The 19,490-nt window shown below is 35.4% G+C and overlaps 2 protein-coding genes across 5 annotated transcripts in view; one reads left to right on the top strand and one right to left on the bottom strand.

Annotated features, from left to right (window-relative positions):
• The window catches only part of LOC126754550 (ERI1 exoribonuclease 2-like), a 31,111-nt gene extending 18,694 nt beyond the window's left edge, over positions 1-12,417 (bottom strand). Inside the window, exons 1-2 of one of the 4 annotated variants that reach the window (XM_050466633.1) lie at positions 12,242-12,417; positions 11,526-12,176 (exon numbers count right to left, since the gene is read on the bottom strand). In XM_050466633.1, coding sequence (XP_050322590.1) covers positions 11,526-11,632 — 107 coding nt within the window. In that variant the 5' untranslated portion in view covers positions 11,633-12,176; positions 12,242-12,417. The other 3 variants (XM_050466635.1, XM_050466634.1, XM_050466636.1) reach the window with 3 other exon arrangements.
• A 3,688-nt stretch (positions 12,418-16,105) lies between these two features.
• LOC126754558 (uncharacterized) lies at positions 16,106-17,704 on the top strand. Its single transcript, XM_050466645.1, has 5 exons — positions 16,106-16,446; positions 16,517-16,599; positions 16,662-16,808; positions 16,885-17,357; positions 17,540-17,704. The coding sequence occupies exons 1-5, from the start codon at positions 16,106-16,108 to the stop codon at positions 17,702-17,704; spliced, it is 1,209 nt and encodes a 402-aa protein (XP_050322602.1).
• The last annotated feature ends 1,786 nt before the right edge of the window (positions 17,705-19,490 follow it).

The raw sequence follows: 19,490 nt of genomic DNA, 5'->3' as shown, positions 1-19,490 counted from the left end.
GAAGCTGCTCATTTGTCGGAACTGTCGATATCGGACCACTATAACATATTGCTGCCATACGAACTGAACGATCGGAATCAAGTTCTTGTATGAAAAACTTTCACATTTGACAATGTATCTTCACAAAGTTGGCACAGGTTGTTTTATAAGATAGTGATGTAGTATACGAAGAAATTGTTCAGATCGGCTTACTATAGCATATAGCTGTCATGCAAACTGAACGATCGGAATCTAGTGCTGGTACGGAAAATCTTTTGCATTTGACAAGATATATTCACGAAATTTGGTATAGATTATTTTCTAAAGTAACAATGAAATCTCCGAAGAAATTGTTCAGATCGGCTCACTATAGCATATAGCTGCCATACAAACTGAACACATAGTTACTAAAAGCAATGCACCTGTGAAGGGTATATTAGCTTCGGTGTAGCCGAAGTTAACGTTTCTTCTTGAATCAAAGGCTAATATGGAACACTTTCGCATTTGACGTGGTATCTTCACGAAATTTGACATGGATTACTGCTTAAAGGTCCGTATCCAGCTCTCAAGTAATTGTTCAAGAAAACTAATACATACATTATTTCTTCAAGTAATTTTGATAGCTGGTTACGCATTGTGAATGATCCACATTAGAAGAGCAAGAGAGAATAAACAAAGAAAATAAACTGTCTGTGTATTATTTATGTATGTATGTATGTGTGCAGTAACATATACAGTCAAACCTGGGTAAGTGAGAACTGGATTGGTAAGAAAACTCTATATGTGAGAGTTATAGCCAGGACCCGTCATTTTAAGCTCCCAAAACCTCTATTAGAGAGAAACAGAATCCTCTGTAAGAAAGAGTCGTTTTTCCCTCATAGACCTCCGTAAGTGAGAATGCTACTTATGTATAACTCTGTAAGCGACAGTCAAGCTTTATTTATTTATGTATATTATTTAGGAGGAATTATAGTTACAATAAGAATACATACATACATACATAAAAGATACACACATAAAGTGACAAATGACAAAACAAATTACAAAATTTAACATCTGCTATTTTATGGCTCATTCTTAACTTTCGTGGAACTTCCTACAATTGTTTTTGTATTGTTTTCTTGTCATTATTGTGCCTATTCTATTGCGTGGAACTATATAACATTGCTATTTTATCGCACTCGGGTTAGCGAAAAACCTCTATAAGCGAGAATGAGATTGTGCTCCCTTGAACTCTCGCTTATCCAGGTTTGACTGTATATTTTCATTGCGATTTAAGGAATATTGTTGATGATTGGTAAGTTTTATACAACATTTCAAAATGAAATATACGTCATAATAATGATTTTAACTAATTTAGGAAAGTATCTTTGGCACGACGGTCGGTAAATTCAGCCTCCACGAGGAAACATCCCCAAATGGGTTGAGGCTGATCGACTTCGCCGGGGCCCGAAATACGGTTATCTGTAGTACTAGATTCCAGCATAAGAAGATTCATCAAGCCACCTGGCTGTCTCCGGATAGAAAAACCACCAACCAGATCGATCATGTTGTGATAGACGGAAGACACGTCTCCAGTGTTCCAGAGTTAGATGTGCGTGCGCTCCGAGGTCCCAACATCGACTCGGACCACTATCTTGTTGCAGCCAAGATTCGCACCCGTCTCTGTGCAGCAAAAAACGCACGCCAATAAACACAAGGAAGGTTCGACGTCGAGAAGCTGCAATCACAACAGATAGCCGAACGATTTTCTACTCGACTTGCACTCCTGCTTTCTTTGGGACGGCATTTCAAGCTCCTTACGTACAGCTGCAACCGAAACCATTGGTTTTCGGAAAATGCAAAAGAACAACTGGTACGACGAGGAGTGCCGTGTTGCGGAGCGGAGAGAAAAAGGGCTGCCCACCTCGCAACGTTACGATCGACCACAACACGTGCGGGATGGGATAGATACCGAGAGTTGAAGAGGGAAGCGAGACGCATTTGCAGACAGAAAAATAAAGAGGCCGAAATGCGTGAGTATGAAGAGCTTGATAAGCTGGCCGACAGGGGTAGTGCTCGAAAATTCTACGAAAAGATGCGGCGGCTAACTGAAGGTTTCAAGACCGGAGCATACTCTTGTAGAACTCCCAAAGGTGATCTAGTGACCGATGCCCAGAGCATACTTAAATTATGGAGGGAACACTTCTCCAGCCTGCTGAATGGCAGTGAACGCACAACGCCAGGAGAAGGCCCAACGATTGGAATTTAAGTGTGCTCTGCCCAATCCACAAAAAGGGAGACCCCACAATCTGCGCCAACTAACGTGGGATATGCCTCCTCAACATCGCGTATAAGGTTCTATCGAGCGTATTGTGTGAAAGATTAGAGCCCACCGTCAACAAACTGATTGGACCTTATCAGTGTGGCTTAAGACCTGGAAAATCAACAACCGACCAGATATTCACCATGCGCCAAATTTTGGAAAAGACCTGTGAAAGGAGAATTGACACACACCACCTCTTCGTCGATTTTAAAGCTGCTTTCGACAGCACGAAAAGGAGCTGCCTCTAAGCCGTGATGTCTGAATTTGGTATCCCCGCGAAACTAATACGGCTGTGTAAACTGACGTTGAGCAACACCAAAAGCTCCGTCAGGATCGGGAAGGACCTCTCCGAGCCGTTCGATACCAACCGAGGTTTCAGACAAGGCGAATCCCTATCTTGCGACTTCTTCAACCTGCTGCTGGAGAAAATAATTCGAGCTGCAGAACTTAATCGAACAGGTACAATCTTTTATAAGAGTGTACAGCTGCTGCCGTATGCCGCGCCGTTAGTTCTGCTTTCTCCAGATTAGACAAGGAGGCAAGGAAAATGGGTCTGGCAGTGAACGAGGGCAAAACGAAATATCTCCTGTCATCAAACAAACAGTCGTCGCACTCGCGACTTTAATATCGGGTGATTTTTTTGGATTTTCATGCATTAGTATTTGACAGATCACGTGGGATTTCAGACATGGTGTCAAAGAGAAAGATGCTCAGTATGCTTTGACATTTCATCATGAATAGACTTAGCCTTAGCCACAACGTCGAATTTTCAGTGAATGGGCCCTAGAAAAGTTGTTCACAATGGCTACGTAAATAAGCAAAATTGCCGCATTTGGGGTGAAGAGCAACCAGAAGCCGTTCAAGAACTGCCCATGCATCCCGAAAAATGCACTGTTTGGTGTGGTTTGTACGCTGGTGGAATCATTGGACCGAATTTTTTCAAAGATGCTGTTGGACGCAACGTTACGGTGAATGGCGATCCTGTTCGATGCAACAAACTTTTGTTGCCAAAAATGGAAGAACTGAACTTGGTTGACATGTGGTTTCAACAAGATGGCGCTACTTGCCACACAGCGCGCGATTCTATGGCCATTTTGAGGGAAAACTACATTCTTTCAATAAAGATCATGCGATTTAACGGTTTTTTTGTGGGGCGAAGAAAGGTTCGTATCCAGCTCTCAAATAATTGCTCAAGAAAAAAATACATTATTTCTTCAAGTAATTTTGACAGCTGGTTTCGCATTGTGAATGATCTACATTAGAAGAGCAAGAGAGAATAAACAAAGAAAACAAACTTTGTGCGTAATATGTATGTGTGTATGTGTATGGTAACATAAATATTTTCATTGAGATTTAAGAAATGTTGTTGATGATTGGTAGGTTTTATACAACATTTCAAAAGGAATATACTTCATAATAATGATTTCAACTAATTTAGGATGAATTTGACGATTACTTCGAATTTCCTTCAAGAAACAATTGTTGATTTGATGTTTCTTCGCAAAACCAGGTTTGCCATATTCACATTTTACTGAAAAAAGTATCAAAAATTAGTACTAGATTTCTTGAGAGCTGCGTACTAGCACAAGTAAATTTATCGCAGGAAAGTTTCTTGACTGTATCTTAAGCGTTTTTTTATATGAAGTTTTTACGTTTCTTGAGAGCTGCGTACTAAGCTATACCGAACGCATAGTTACTAAAAGGAATGGACCGAGCTTCGGTGTAGTCGAAGTTAACGAGTCTTCTTGTTTTTTAATTTTCTATTAATACAATTTTAATACACACCGCTTAGAAATTGCCGATACTGAGGCCTGAGAGGGTTGTCAGTTATTTGTGACTTAGTATATCTATTTTATTTGGCTTCTTTAGCATTATTTGCCATACATAATGATTCCAAGTACATACAACATTGTGAAGCAGGGAACGACTTGTTGTCCAATATGTGCTCAGCTTTACGTTTTTGCAAATTGTACCTTAAGAGCCATTTTCTAAATATGCAGTGCATCACAAAAAATAAGTATGCACTGTGTTTATCCGTTTTGTCGTGAGAATAACATGCCTCAGAAGTAATAATAATATAATTTTTTTCAGTTATTTCATAGTATTTTAATTAAAAGCAATAGCAAAAAACAGAAACTTAAATTAATTTCAAATTAGAGAAAACAATTTTTAAATAGCTAAAACTTACGTCACTAAAGTATGCATGCAATAATAGTAAATTCCAAAAAAAAGTTCCAACGGTTTAATTTTTGAGCTTATATTAACGGCCCATATTTTGTTGGATAGGTTTTTGGTTTTTTTATTGCTCTCAATTTGGATGGCATGGACTTTACCAGTTTTTGGGTCACTGAAGATGGAATCTTGCCTCATTCTTCGATTAAAGCAGCTTTCAAAGATTTTTTGATGATTATTTGAGGTAATCATATGTGTTCATTGTATGCTCAATGAATACAAGATTTCCTACACAAGTTGCTGCCATACACCCCCAAACCATGAACGACCCACCACCATGTTTTACCGTGGAAGCCATATTCCGTGGATCAAGCTCTGTATTTTCTTTTCTTCATACTTTTTCATGCCCATCTGAGCCAAAAATATTATATTGACTTTCATTTGAAAAAATAAGAGAATTCCAGAAATGTTCATCTTTACTTTCGTGCTATTTCACAAACTTCAATCTTTTTTTGTCTGTTAATATTACTTATGAATGTCTTTTTCCGGACATTACGACCATGGTAACCAGCATCATACAAAACTTGACGAATAGTTTTGGATCCCAGATTTTACTAGTCTCATTTTCCATTTCAGTACGCACTTTTCTTCTGATTAGCCTGTATCTTGAATGTGGTAATACGTCGCTCTTTGGAATCAAATATTTTTAGTCGTCCAGATCTTTCGTAATTTTTAGGGTTCCCTTCTTTTTTGTATTTTTCTACTATTTTTTGAATAGGATATTTACTTTTATTTATTATTTTTCCAATTTCCCTCTGACTTTTGTTTTCTTTATATAAAAGGTGCGTTCCAAAGTAAACAGGATTTAAAAAAAAACAGAACAAATGGGTTTTCGGCAAAATCAATTTATTTTATTCAAAATCCTTCTGCTTCAATACAGCTTTTTGAATGGTCCAAAAGCATGTCGAATGAGTGTTTTAGATTGTTGGCCGGTATGGCCGTCAGTATGCCGTCTGCATATCGCTTTCCTTTCATGGGCAAATGGATTTTTTCGAAAAGGAAGAAGTCACACGGTACCATATCAGGTGAATACAAGGAGTGGTTAATGGTTAAAATGTGTTTTTTGGTCAAATAATCGGTCACAAGCGTCGATCGAAGAGAGCAATTTTTGGTCGTCAGTCAATTTGTGCGGAACAAACTGTGCACACACCTTTCGTAAACCCAAATGTTCGGTCAAAATGCGATAAATCGATGTTTTGGAGATGTTCAATTCCATTTCCATGAATTTCAATGATGATTTCGGCTGATTTTTGATGAATTCACGCACAGTTTCGACGGAATTTCCGGTGATCACGGATTTTCATTGCCCCACATGTTGATCGTCATTTATGTCCCCACGACCACTTTGAAAACGTTGAAACCACTCGTGCACTCTGCTACGGAATAGGCAATCATCGCCATAAACTTGTTTCATCAATTGAAACATTTCGGTAAAAGTTTTATCAATTTTAAAACAAAATTTATTGTTGGCTCTTTGTTCGAAGTTCATTTTCGCACCGATAACATACTGACACTTAAAACGCAATAACTTCACTTCCAATCCATGAAATGTTATGAAATTCTCACTGGATAATTAATAGAGAGAAGATAGCAGATTCTAACGATTCAGTCGACATATACATGGCGCCACCAGGGGGCGCTAGATTCAAAAAGCCCTGTTTACTTCGGAAACACCTTGTAGTTTTATAATAACATCTTTCAAATCTTGCGATAACTCCTTGCCTCGCGGCGCCATGATAACAAATTAATTGCATTTGCAGATGAAATTTAATCAAAACTTTGGAAAATTAATATATTGTAAAAAACAACTACTTATTGCTTCAGAAACGTATGAACACTGAGTGATAATCGAAACCATATTGAAATGTTTAATTGAATACATATTTATGTGGTGTGATTTTCGCTTTTTAGTGAGAAATTCTAACGGTTCTTAATAATGGAATATGTCAATGATATCGGTCTGTCATATTCGCGAAGGAAATATTATGAGTAATTGTTTTTGTAAAGTATATATAATATATTTTTTTTATTTTGCAAATAATTTAACTTTTTTACGCCAATATATAGTGCATACTTATTTCTGTGATACACTGTATGCTGAAGCGTTTAACTAAACCTTTATCGAAACTTGTTGAAAGATGGTTGTGTCAGTATCTGGTTAGTAGCCCTCTGTCAGTTAAGTTCTGGTAAATTTTATCGAAAGAGCTAACCAGAACATGAAATGGGGGCTGTAAAATCGATATGAAAAATCAGCTGTATAGACAGCGTTCATACAGGAACTTTTTTGTCTCTCATTATCTTCATACATATTTTATGCACATCACACATACAAATGGAGTAATAGTATTTAAATTTCCGAATTAATGTCAAAATTCCTTTGAAACTGTTTGCGTATATGAATTAACATATTTATGTACATACTATATACATATATTTGGCGCTTAGCTAGTGATATTTAATATTAATTTATTGCGCAGTATTAGTGTTTATTGTTTAGAGTCGGTGATTTTGTTTGATCAATATGAGGAATTGATGTGAGGGATGTCCAAAGGGACATGGCAATGGGTATTTCAACTGCATCGACAGGTTATAGGAAGAGAGGGATGTCAGTTAATTTAACGGAATGAAAGAAGAAAGTTCTTTACTTCCGAATATACATAGGTACAGTAGTCGTCCAATACAACGAAGGATATACCCTCCTCAGACTTATAAGTTTCGAGATATTTGTATTTAAAAATTCACAAATTTATATACAATTCACTCTCGTAGTTGGTTTACTTACATGACATGAAAAATACCAGTGTTGCCACATATTGTGTTTTGAAAAAATAATCAAAAAATTTTTTATTTAACATACATATATAAAGACAATGATACAAATGGATTTTGTATCTTATGTCATTTAATAAATAAAGATAAAAATAACTTTTGTGTCAAACTACTTTCTGCACTTTCTAACCCTCATCGATCGAACACCTATGTTAATCAAAAGGAGAGAAATACTGAAAAACGTTATTGTTAAATATATATATTATATATTAAATAAAAAATTAAAATTATTTCTCGGTTTGTGTTTCTTGGCTGGCCACGTAATTAGAAACGCGCAGTTCTTTCTTTTGATTTTTTTGAACTTAGTGATAAAGTGAGTATAATTCAATTAAACAACGTTCAATTAAAAACGTTTTAATTATTAGAATGGGCAAAAAAAAGTCATGTACTCCCAAATTGAGAGGTTCAATTGTAAGGTGTTATCAAAAGAAGAAATTGCCAATGTCAGCTATCGCAGAAGGCTTTGCTTGCTCCAAAAACATGGTATTTGGAGCTATTCATGTAATTGTTTAAAAAACAAAGAAATTTGAAACCCCTAACAGGAAAACCAGACCTCGAAAAAACACTCCAGCAGAAGACCGAATAATTTGTAGGAGCAAAAACAACTCTTTCATGACTTCGCGTGAAATAAAGGCTGAAGTTTGACAAGAAATTCATGTAGAAATCACAGCTCGGACGATAAGAAGGCGTTTACAGGAGTCGGGAATTTGTGGGTGCATTGCGCAGAAAAAACGCTTATATCAAACAAAAAATATTAAGAAGCGGTTGCGATTTGCTAAGGAAATGCTGAAGAAAAATCCCCAATACTGGAATAGAGTTCTCTGGAGTGAGGAATCTAAGTTCAATTTACTCCTGTTCGACGGAAAATCGTATGTACGAGGTTCTCCCAACATGGCGCTGAAACCTAGGTACACTGTAAAAACAGTAAAACTCGGTGGCGGATGTGTTATGGTTTGGGGAGCCTTTTCCTCTTGTGGTGTTGGCCCAATTGTGCGTGTTCATGGGATAATGGACCAACATCAATATAAAAACATTCTGGAGAATGTAATGGAACCATATTCCTTTAAGAATAAGCCAGTCCATTACATTTTTCAGCACGATAATGACCCAAAACACAATTCAAGGTGAGTGAAAAGCTGCCTTTCGGATAAAAATATTGATGTTTTGGATTGGCCTCCGCAAAGTTCGGACCTCAAGCCAATTGAAAATTTATGGGCAATTGAAAAACGAGATTTTAAGGACAAAAAACCGCGAAATAAATACAAGTTTTTTCAAATGGTTCAACAAAGTTGGAACAGCAAAGCAGTTCAAACATGCCAACAATTAATCCAAAGTTTACCGCAAAGGCTAGACAATGTTATTAAAAATAAGAGGTATTCAACAAAACACTAAAAAAATTAATACATTTTTTCAATTTTATATAAATATTATTAAGTTGTTACTGTCGTTTCCAATTATATGACCAAACTGAATTTTGAATTTTTTGTGTTTACCTCATTTTCTTAAAAATATAATTAATATTGTTGTTGTTTTCATGTAAAACTCAAATAAAATGTGTTGCTTTGTTGATTCCAATTTAGAGTATTAACGTGGCAATCTAAATATTTAAAATAAATTGGTAAAACTATATGCAGCAAAGTCGTTTCTAATTATGGGACCACCACTGTATATATATTGTCAATGCTAAATATACCGTGCGATTCTGTACTGTGATACAGTCTCAAGTCTCTAAATTTGAGATTTTAAGTTGGAGACAATTTTTGAGACTTGAGACGATTTTGCTATTCTGTAAGTGACTATTACATTTCATAATATTTAGACTTGAATGAAAATAAATATGTCGATAACAAATATTAAATTTTCTATAACATAGTCAAAAAACATAATTACCAATAAAAATATAAATATATGTTTAATTTGTTTCATAATAATTACGAAATTTATGTAAAATTTATTTATTTTTAACCTTTTCGTGTTTAAGCTGCTTACAAAAAAAAAATTACAATCGATTAATATCTATGATGATTCAGTATATTCAAAATGGCAGACAAGAGTTCTTTTTAGTTTTGTGATCTGCTAACTATCAGGTCTCAAATTTGAGGCAATGTTTTGAGACTAACCCTAGAAACTGTTTACTGAATAGTAACTAGTCACAAATTGAGACTTTACCTCAAAATGTCTCAAATAGAGACTAGAGACTGGTTGCAGAATCTCACTAATAGTTTAAGTTAACGAAAATCGTTAAAATGAAAATCAGGATCGTTGGTGTCAGCCGTGTCGTCATTTTGATTATCAGTTGATGTATTATAGTACACTAAATCTTGATTACTAAATTTTTGATTATTTTTTCAGTACACAAAGTATGGGAACACTGCTATTTGTCATAAATGTAAACACACAAACCTCTTGAAAGATGTGCAAAGTAGTTTTTAAAGTATATTTATTTTCTTAAAAAATACACAATAAGTGTAAATTTTGGATATATTTCAATGTGTACAGTGTAATTAAAAAAATGTGTGAAAAGTGGGTTAAACATAGTGAAATAACGAGCATTACTTTTACAAATTTTTGAAATTTACCGTGCGATTCTGTAAGGTGATACAGTCTCAAGTCTCTAAATTTGAGATTTTAAGTTAGAGACAATTTTTGAGACTTGAGACGATTTTGCTATTCTGTAAGTGACAGTCACAGAAAGTATTACATTTCATTATTCAGAGATGTTTTTACACTTGAATGAAAATAAATATGTCGATAACAAATATTAAATTGTCTATAACATAGTCAAAAAACATAATTACCAATAAAAATAAAAATGTATGTTGACTTTGTTTCATAATATTTACGAAATTTATGTAAAATTGATTTATTTTTAATTTTTTTGTGTTTGAGTTGCTTACAAAATATAAAAAAACGACAATCGATTAATATCTATGATGATCTCTATTCAGTATATTCAAAATGGCAGACAAGTGTTCTTTTTGGTTTTGTGACTTGCTAACTACCAGGTCTCAAATTTGAGGCAATATTTTGAGACTAACGGTAGAGACTGTTTAGTGAATAGTAACTAGTCACAAATTGAGATTTTACCTCAAACTGCCTCAAATAGAGACTAGAGACTAGTTACAGAATCCTGCCATTAAATACAAATATCTCGAAAACTATAAGTCTGAGGAGGGTATATGTGCATACATTTTTTAATCCTGAGGATCTCCTATATCCATCCGTACCACCAAATCGCGGTGTTAAAAGAATAATAATATTGCCTTTTTATTTTGGTTTTTTATGTGAAAATATTATTTTATTATAGGTAAAAAAAATCATTCGATTTCAATTTCGAAAATTCAATCGAAAATTTTATTTTTCGATTTTATGAACTATGTAGGTGTGCAACAACTACCACTGTACCTCGAAAATTCGACGAAGGAACGAGTCGTTAGCTTCCGGGATGTAACAGGCTTGTTGATGAATATTCGAAAATTTATGAACAAGAGTCGCTCAGCGTCCTTCTAGGATTGTGGACAAAGTTTGTTGAATTTTTACTGTTAATTGTACTACCGAATTTTCTAAAAGCAGCGTTTGCAGAAATGTAGTAGCAGAAGTTTAGCTTGAAGCAAAAAAAGTTTTCAAACAAAGAGAATGCTGCAAAGCTGCAGAAAAGTATAAGTTAAAGAAAAGAGCGACCGCCTTGCTCAGCTGATGTTGCCGGTGGCGGCTAATACATCTATTATTCTGACTATTTTTTTTGTTTTTGACTTGTGTTAACCCATGCATTAGCAATTGCTATAATGCATGTGCCGGCAGTCACGTTCCACGAACATGCATACATATATGTACATTATAAGTAACATTCCATGAATGAAATTGAAAAAAAGCATGAATAAGTGCGGATACTCCTAATAGCACGTCGATATACATATACAGTGGGGGGCTAGTATTAGAAAATTGCATTTATGCTGCTGGGTTTGAATTTTTTGGTTTTAGTTTCAGTAGTCCACTATTTTTTTCATCAACTCTTTGGGATAGCACCTTGAACGCACTTAAAGACTTTTCTATTTTTATTGGCAAGCACCGACACTCACCATTGAACACTTACATGTACTTACAAATATACTTGGCATTATTGCGTTACATATTCTTTTATTCATACCATAGGTCCCCAGCTGCCTTTGTAGTTACTTACCTAGCTAATTTTAATAGTGCCATTTCATTTATTGTTTGCAACTTGGGAGTTAGCGCAATCAATATATTCCAATCAACAGTTCGTTGCCCTCTGATGTGTTGATGCATCCGCTAACGCAGCCGGTGAGCGACGCGTTGTGCAATTGTGATTCCACTTAAGTCTGCTTGTTTCAGCTGCTATTGCTGTCGTTGCTTGATGTGCACCTGTTTTAGGTATAAATAAAACGTTTTTGGCAGTGTTTACTTATATTTTCCAACAGTTACAGTTCGACCCTACCAATCACTTTATTCAGCAGACGCGGTTCTTTTACACTTTACCACCCACAAATCGGCTACTTTGCAGCGGTTATTGCTCCGTGCACAGATATGTTTGCTTTTATTAGTTGTTGCTGTTGTTGTGCGATTGTGCCGAAACGCTTTTTGCGTTGTTGTTATTGCTTTGGAGCTTGTTTACACACGCATGGAAATACACTTAATTGTCTTTTTATTGCTTTTGTTCCAAGTATTTCTTTTTTTTTTTGCTCACGTCCACTAATTCCTGGATCTCGGATTTCGTGTGTTTACATTATACTTTAACCGATTCTAGTCCATTTCCGTTTGATTTGTTTATAGAATTTGCATTTATTCCATGTCGTCATGGAATTAGCAATGTCTTTAAAATTTTCAAAACTAAACGTAACAACATATGTATGTATGTATATCACTTTGTTTACTTACTTAGCTCGTTTCATTTCAGTGTATGTTTGTTACTTCGTTGGTAGTGTGACCAGAAAACTTGAATAACAAATATTTGTTTACGTGAGAATGTATCTTCTTTATAAAATAATCAATGCAAGTTTTACCAACTACTATCTCACTTAACTTGTTTTCGCACGCGCTCAAATTGTACTGAAATTCAAATGCGTTTTCACCAGCTGCAAAGCAAAGAGAGTTGACAGTGAGAGCATTTTAATTTGTACACGTTCTCTGATTTTAATAAATGCCGGTTTTTCTATTATTTTCGTCAAGCAGGGTTGCTTTTCATAGTAGAAACGTAAATTGCAGGGTGTTATTATATTTAACAAACATGAATTATTATATGCTTAACTTTTTCGTTGGAAAGTTGTAAATATTTGTAAAAATTTATATGTAAATAATGGAAGAAATCAATTTTATATAGTTTTTTAAATTGATGAAAAATTTGAAGGAAACAATTTATTATAACATTTATTTATTCTATAAAAATTCGTAACATTATAAAATGTATTATTGCAAAATTACTGCCAAGCATTAAATGCCAAAAGCGAACCTTGTTCTGGCAACGCTGTATAACCATTCAATTAGAGTTTTGTTGGTTTTCAATTTCCGCTTACGTGTGGTCAAAGCTGTCGTTATTAGAGTACGTATGAAAGATGTGTTAGGTTATTGTACGAATTATTACATAATTTAAAATTAAATCACTAAATAAATGGGTATCAAAACTTATAGAAAAAAAAACTTTTTTTATATATTTTTTTTTTAATAACGCAGTGTTATAACAATTTTTCTTAGTCTGTATGTATTTTCACACATACAAGATTCCGCCAAAAGTATCGTTCTCTTTGCTGTGGCAAAAATTGCTATGTGTGTGAAACGGGTGAGGATGATGGGGAGGTGATGGAGAAGCTCTTCACATAACATTTATACGGCCACGATGAATATTTCGGTGATGCTGTCTTACTACTGTCTGGTGATTCGTCGGTCAAATATCAATTACGTCAAGAAAGTGAAGACACACATTTTTTAACAGAATTCCTCAACTTTCTAGTAATACCCGAAATGCTAGCTAATAATCTTCGGTAGAAGCTTTGTTCACCTTATATTCTTCTGAGAAAAGATTGCTAAAGTCAGAATATAGCTTCGACAGACGGCAGAGTTAATCCGGATTAACTGCACACTTAATCAGATCCAATTTATAGATAACAGACGGCGGCTATGCGAGTTTGAAACTCTCGTAACATGTTATTTTTAAAACTGCATCATAAAATAACATTATATCATAATACTTTCTTGAAAATTGGAAAAACAGTTGTCAGTGTTGCTTGTTTTTCATTCACAATAGATTAAAATTGGTCATTTTTAACAATGTTGCCAACGGAAATGCAGTTAACTCCGATTTATGTTGCTAATCCGGATTAACGCTGCCGTTTGTAAATGCTATTAACCAAACATATTATGTGGCAAATAGTGCTGAATTAAATTAATTTTAAAATATTTATAATCCAAAATTAATTTATAATTAAAAATTTTAAATATTATTGTTAAGAATTTAGGATGATCTACCCTACATATCTAATTCATAATATTAAATGTTGAATGTTATCAACTAACAAATTTGTAAACTACTCATTTGTTACAAACTTTAATATAAAATTAAAAAAAAAGTCATAACTTGTGTTGATTTCTGCTTAATATCACCTCACAGAGAATTTCTATTAATAACTCTAAAATTGTGCAATAATGTTAAAATTTTAATCCGGTGGATTCTCATTCTGCCTATAAAATTTTCGTCTTCATTAATCTATCTATCTATTCATTTGTAATAGGAGAAAGTTCCCACTTTTGTAATTGCGGGTAGGGAGAACGAACTGATACTTTCGATCTCTGACTAGATGGTTCTTAACGATCACTCCGTCCCAGATAATACGTATAATAGCTTTAGTGTGGACATAGTAAATCTATTTAGTAAACCTTTTTGGATTCCCAGAAATACTTCAGTTGAGAGTTCAGTTGTCCTATGAAAACTCAGAAAGGCAATAAACCAAGGACATTGGAACTATCCGATGCCAGATCATCAAATAGGAAATTGTTCAATAATGTTCATTCATAAAGAGCGTTTTGTGAAAGCGTAAAATGGTTTCATAAATCTTCAAGGTTTATATTCTATTCTCGCGAAAACCCTACTTCTATAAGTTATCTTAGAAAAGAGGACTGAGCTTTAAACTGAACTTTGAACAGCTCTATTTTTATTAAAGAATTGCCTTTCGAAGGACAGTACAGACTTCTTAGATGCTTCTGAACGAAAGCTATCGGCGCTAAATTTTGTCAATACATTCAAGACCCTGGAGTGGTAACGATATCATTGCTCCACAATTTTAGCCAACGATAAAGGTGGCATGCAGCTAGTTGGTCCTCATCTACAAATTGCACAGTGTTGACATAGGCTACGTTTTCAAAACTTGTGGGCAAGAGCTCTCATATTATTGCCAATGACTTAAAAGTCCTGAAGCCTCTCCTTGTTTCTGTGGAGGACGCTGAAGAGGCATACGAACCTGTACTTCAGTAGCACTATACAGTGAAACTTGATATTAGAGACTCAGCATGCCTACGGCAAAGAAAAGTCAGCAGTCAGTACTCTGCATGCCGTTGTATCATATTTGGAGGAACTACTTATGCAGAAGGAATATCAGTGAGGACATTTTCGACATTGAGGCAGTCTTCAACAAACTGTGTACGGCTACGTCATTATATGCTTATAGTTTGACTTGAGGTCGAATCAAACATTAATAATCTCATATTTAATATTCTTTCCGACAGAACTGTCATGGCGATGTGTGAAGGTGCACTACGAAAGGTGGGATTCTGCCTGCTTTACTCTGTATCTTAACGGTAAATGACATATTGAAAAACTCCAAGGACGAGGCTGCCCGGTGATAGCCTATGTAGATGATGTTTCTCTCATGGTTAAAAGAAAATTATTAGGAACCGTTTACTAGTCCAAGGTTATCGACCAAAAATATGGTAGCCAGCTGAACAGCTAGTGGCTCGTCATTGATGTCAGTGGTGTATTACGAATAGCACTAACGATGAAATTTAATGCTATTCTACATGTAGTGCCCGTGGGATATGGTGAATTGCTGTGGGTCAGAGTGCTTGGATAAGTTTTTCAATTGAACACGTCTTTGAAATTATGTCTTTTAGAGAAAACAACTGGCGCTTAATTTCACAATTCGTTGAGAATGTACGTAATAAAAAGCGATGCCTGGACGCAGGTGGATCGATGTGCTATAAATCTATCAATGTGAATGTGCCATTTCAGGCACAAGGTTACACAGTTATTAGAAGTACTGTCAGAATTTCATTAGGACCACTCACATATTGAACGATTTATATGGTATAAAGTCAACCGGATCTCCAAAGTTTTAATTATAGGATTAGGAAAATATTTTTCCGATTTTACCCATTCTGATATCTCTATTAGTGCTTGATTTGTATACTGAAAAGAGAACGAATCAGGTGAAATTTAGAATTGTGGGAAGTAGAGAGGCTGTAGTTTAATTTCTAGTTAGTTAGTTAGGAGAACAAAACTCTGCAGCAACATGTTTGGAAAGTATAAAAACAGTATACTTCCTATTCCCAATAGTAGAAAACAACAGATTCGTATTTCTTTTATAATCATTCGACAAAATTTTCCGAAGCCATTCACTGGAAAATATTAAAATTATACTTGAATTATTTTTTTTGAAAATTTTTTTGCAATATTTTTCTCCGCTAACCATCCATCTTGTTCAATAGAAAACTCGTCAGAATCTAGGAGTGTAACGAAAAAATAATAAAACGAATATGTGGGAGGAGCTCGCTAGCTATAAAAATCATTTCCTCCAACTTGAGGTGAAGCACTTGAAGAGGGAAAGTATAAACGATTTCGTTACCAAAGAATACGATAAGGTGCAATCAAAACGTTGTAGTTGTAAGTGTCCAAACGAAGATAACTGCTCAAGTTCGACCTATTTTCGTGATCATGCCGCATTGGCATATGGCTTTCAATGTATTGAAAAATTGACTCACGATATATGTAGTGATGATCCGCTGTTGAGATGGCAGAGTGTAAATTCATTAACCGAGGTAATACTCAATCCGTGGCAAGCGCAACGTGCCATCATGCAATTCGATTTGGTGAGAAAGTACGTGAGCACACATGTACATATGTGATGAGTAGAGGAAATAAATTATTTATCAATCATACGTTTTAAGGTGTAAAAATATGTTCTTTCGCATACAAAATGGATATCTCAAGGAATTCTACAATGAACACAGACAATTAATGAAAATATTTTGTAAATATTGACACGATAGCTTTAAGCTTAAAATAGCTTTTACCAATTTGAACTTTTCACAGACTTAGTTTCGAGCTATCTAAATGGTGCCCATGCCATTGTTGGGCGCTTACATTTGGTTGAAGAATTCTACTCGATTATCTATAATCATGGGAGTACACGTTATCTGGCTTGCAAGATTCTACGCAACTTGACGGAAAAAACGGAGAGTATGTCGTATTTTCGATTGATATTTTGTGTGTGATTACCGCTACTTTCAATCTTCTTTTGCTCCACCTACTGCAGTATTGCTTTTTCTCCTTAATGAAACGTCATCATTTCAAAATCTCTCCACCATTTTCAATGCTGACCCATGTACGCCCTTCTACCCAAATGCACTGTGGGAGCACCTTTGTCATTTCTTAGAGATCGCGCCGAAGTTGGCCATAAAATCGGGTTTCTTTGAATTATTCTATGAACGCATAAAGAATAAAACGCTCTTCTATCATGAGCTCTGTATGAAGTGCTTTGCCATGCTCTTACGTTGTGAGGAGGGCCAACAGTGTTTCGATAAGATTGATGGCGTGAAATTGTTGTATGACATAATCGCAGATGAGCGAACAAAGTTGGATAGCTATGAATATGTGATGTTGGCTTTACAGCACGGTCTAGTGAGCAATCGTTCGCTGTGGCGTTGTCGTGAGTTTACCGATCTGCCGAACCGTATTATCGACTTAGCCAAGTTGGATAATAGAAATTTGCAATTGGAATGCTTCAAGGTAGGTTGATGTTGTCTATATCGCGCACTTCTTGTGAAATCTCATATTGATTACTGTTATGGCGGCAATTTAAAAACACTGTGATCCCCATATCCCCCCCAGTCATATCGTGCTCGGCAAAACCTTGGCACTTTTTTCCTGCCTTTTAGTTGTTTTCCTAATTGCTTTTGTTTATTTCCTAGTGTCTTCGTCTCCTGTCCGCCATGCCATGCTTAAAGGCTTACATACTGCATGGTTGTATGTCCGATTTGATGTCAATCGAGTGTTTGAATGAACCGAATGAGTGCACTCGTGATTTATTAGCTGAATGGCTGAATCGTGACATTTGTGATTCGAGTGAAATGTGATTTTTTTAAATTCTGTTTGTAGTTTTTAAATTCAGCAATGCTTTTAAAACTAATTTTGAATAAAAAAAATGTTTTTCATAACGTGTTAAAAATGTTACTTTACTGTCTTCAATGCATTACTTGAAATAAGAGTAATGGTCGGTATATCTCTGATTTAGAGCTTAAAAGTTACGAAGTCTTCTAATATTTATTAATTTATTACTCTGCACTTCTGAAAAATCTTCGCACCACCTTTGTGAACAACATATGGAAAAGGTGTTCATGTATGCTTTTCTTGAAGGAAGATTTTTGTAAGAGTTTTTGGCGCATGAAAAATTATTTAAGATTCTTTCCTCCTTTCAATACAACTTTATGAAAATATTAAAGATGTGACCATTATTGCTTAAATTCTTTTCCTACTATTCCATATATATAATAGAAATGATATGAGGCTTACACTTCGACCTAGGATCTATTGCGCCGTATCCTCCATCACATGTATTTTGAAAGGCCCAACACTCTGACGAATTTCATGAAATTGCTGGGCGCTATTGAGGTTATGTGATCCCTATCAGGATCAATGGATTCATGGGCCTTGAGCCTTCGTTTACAAATCGCAACAAGATGTGCTGGAGTTTCCGGTTCTAAGTCGCGAATCCGGCAGTTTACACAAGAAACCATGCCAATGTTGGACAGGTGTTTCTTGAGCCTGCAGTGCCCATTTAGAATGCGACAAGGAGACGAAATTTGTCTCTAGACAGGTTGATCATATCTTTGAACCTTGCACATCTTAACCTCCAATAGCGGCTTATTTTATATATGTTTCAGATATGATTATCATCTGTTCCCGTGGTTAAAGTGATTATTCCCTTACTTGTTCATACTTATGGAAAAAATTTTCACTTTTTTCCTTGACTTATCTGATTTCCTTTTGCTCTTGTATCGGCCCAAAGAATATTTTAGGCTATAATAATAACCCCAATATTTTTTTATACTCTCGCAACAAAGTATTATAGTTTTGTTCACATAACGGTTGTTTGTAAGTCCTAAAACTAAAAGAGTCAGATATAGGGTTATATATACCAAAGTGATCAGGGTGACGAGTAGAGTTGAAATCCGGATGTCTGTCTGTCCGTCCGTCCGTCTGTCCATCCGTGCAAGCTGTAACTTGAGTAAAAATTGAGATATCATGATGAAACTTGGTACACGTATTCCTTGGTTCCATAAGAAGGTTAAGTTCGAAGGTGGGCAAAATCGGCCAACTGCCACGCCCACAAAATGGCGGAAACCGAAAACCTATAAAGTGTCATAACTAAGCCATAAATAAAGATATTAAAGTGAAATTTGGCACAAAGGATCGCATTAGGGAGGGGCATATTCGGACATAATGCTTTTGAAAAAGTGGGAGTGGCCCCGCCCCCTACTAAGTTTTTTGTACATATCTCGGAAACTAACATAGCTATGTCAACCAAGCTCTATGGAGTCATTTCCTTCAGGCATTTCCATATACAGTTCAAAAATGGAAGAAATCGGATAATAACCACGCCCACCTCCCATACAAAGGTTATGTTGAAAATCACTAAAAGTGCGTTAACCGACTAACAAAAAACGTCAGAAACACTAAATTTTACGGGAGAAATGGCAGAAGAAAGCTACATCCAAACTTTTTCTAAAAATTTAAAATGGGCGTGGCGTCGCCCACTTATGGACCAAAAACCATATCTCAGGAACTACTTGATCGATTTTAATGAAATTCAGCATATAATATTTTCTTAACACCCTGATGACATGTACGAAATATGGGTGA

This window comes from Bactrocera neohumeralis, chromosome 4, assembly GCF_024586455.1.
Source record: "Bactrocera neohumeralis isolate Rockhampton chromosome 4, APGP_CSIRO_Bneo_wtdbg2-racon-allhic-juicebox.fasta_v2, whole genome shotgun sequence".
NCBI lineage: Eukaryota > Metazoa > Arthropoda > Insecta > Diptera > Tephritidae > Bactrocera > Bactrocera neohumeralis.
Note: the sequence above shows the minus strand (reverse complement) of the source record. Positions and strands in the feature narration are given on the sequence as shown.

Coding starts and splice junctions, on each gene's coding strand:
- LOC126754558 (XM_050466645.1), top strand. CDS start 16,106: ATGTGGGAGGAGCTCGCTAGCTATAAAAATCATTTCCTCCAACTTGAG. Junction 16,809..16,884: donor CTTGACGGAAAAAACGGAGA/GTATGTCGTATT, acceptor CACCTACTGCAG/TATTGCTTTTTCTCCTTAAT. Junction 17,358..17,539: donor TGCAATTGGAATGCTTCAAG/GTAGGTTGATGT, acceptor TTTATTTCCTAG/TGTCTTCGTCTCCTGTCCGC.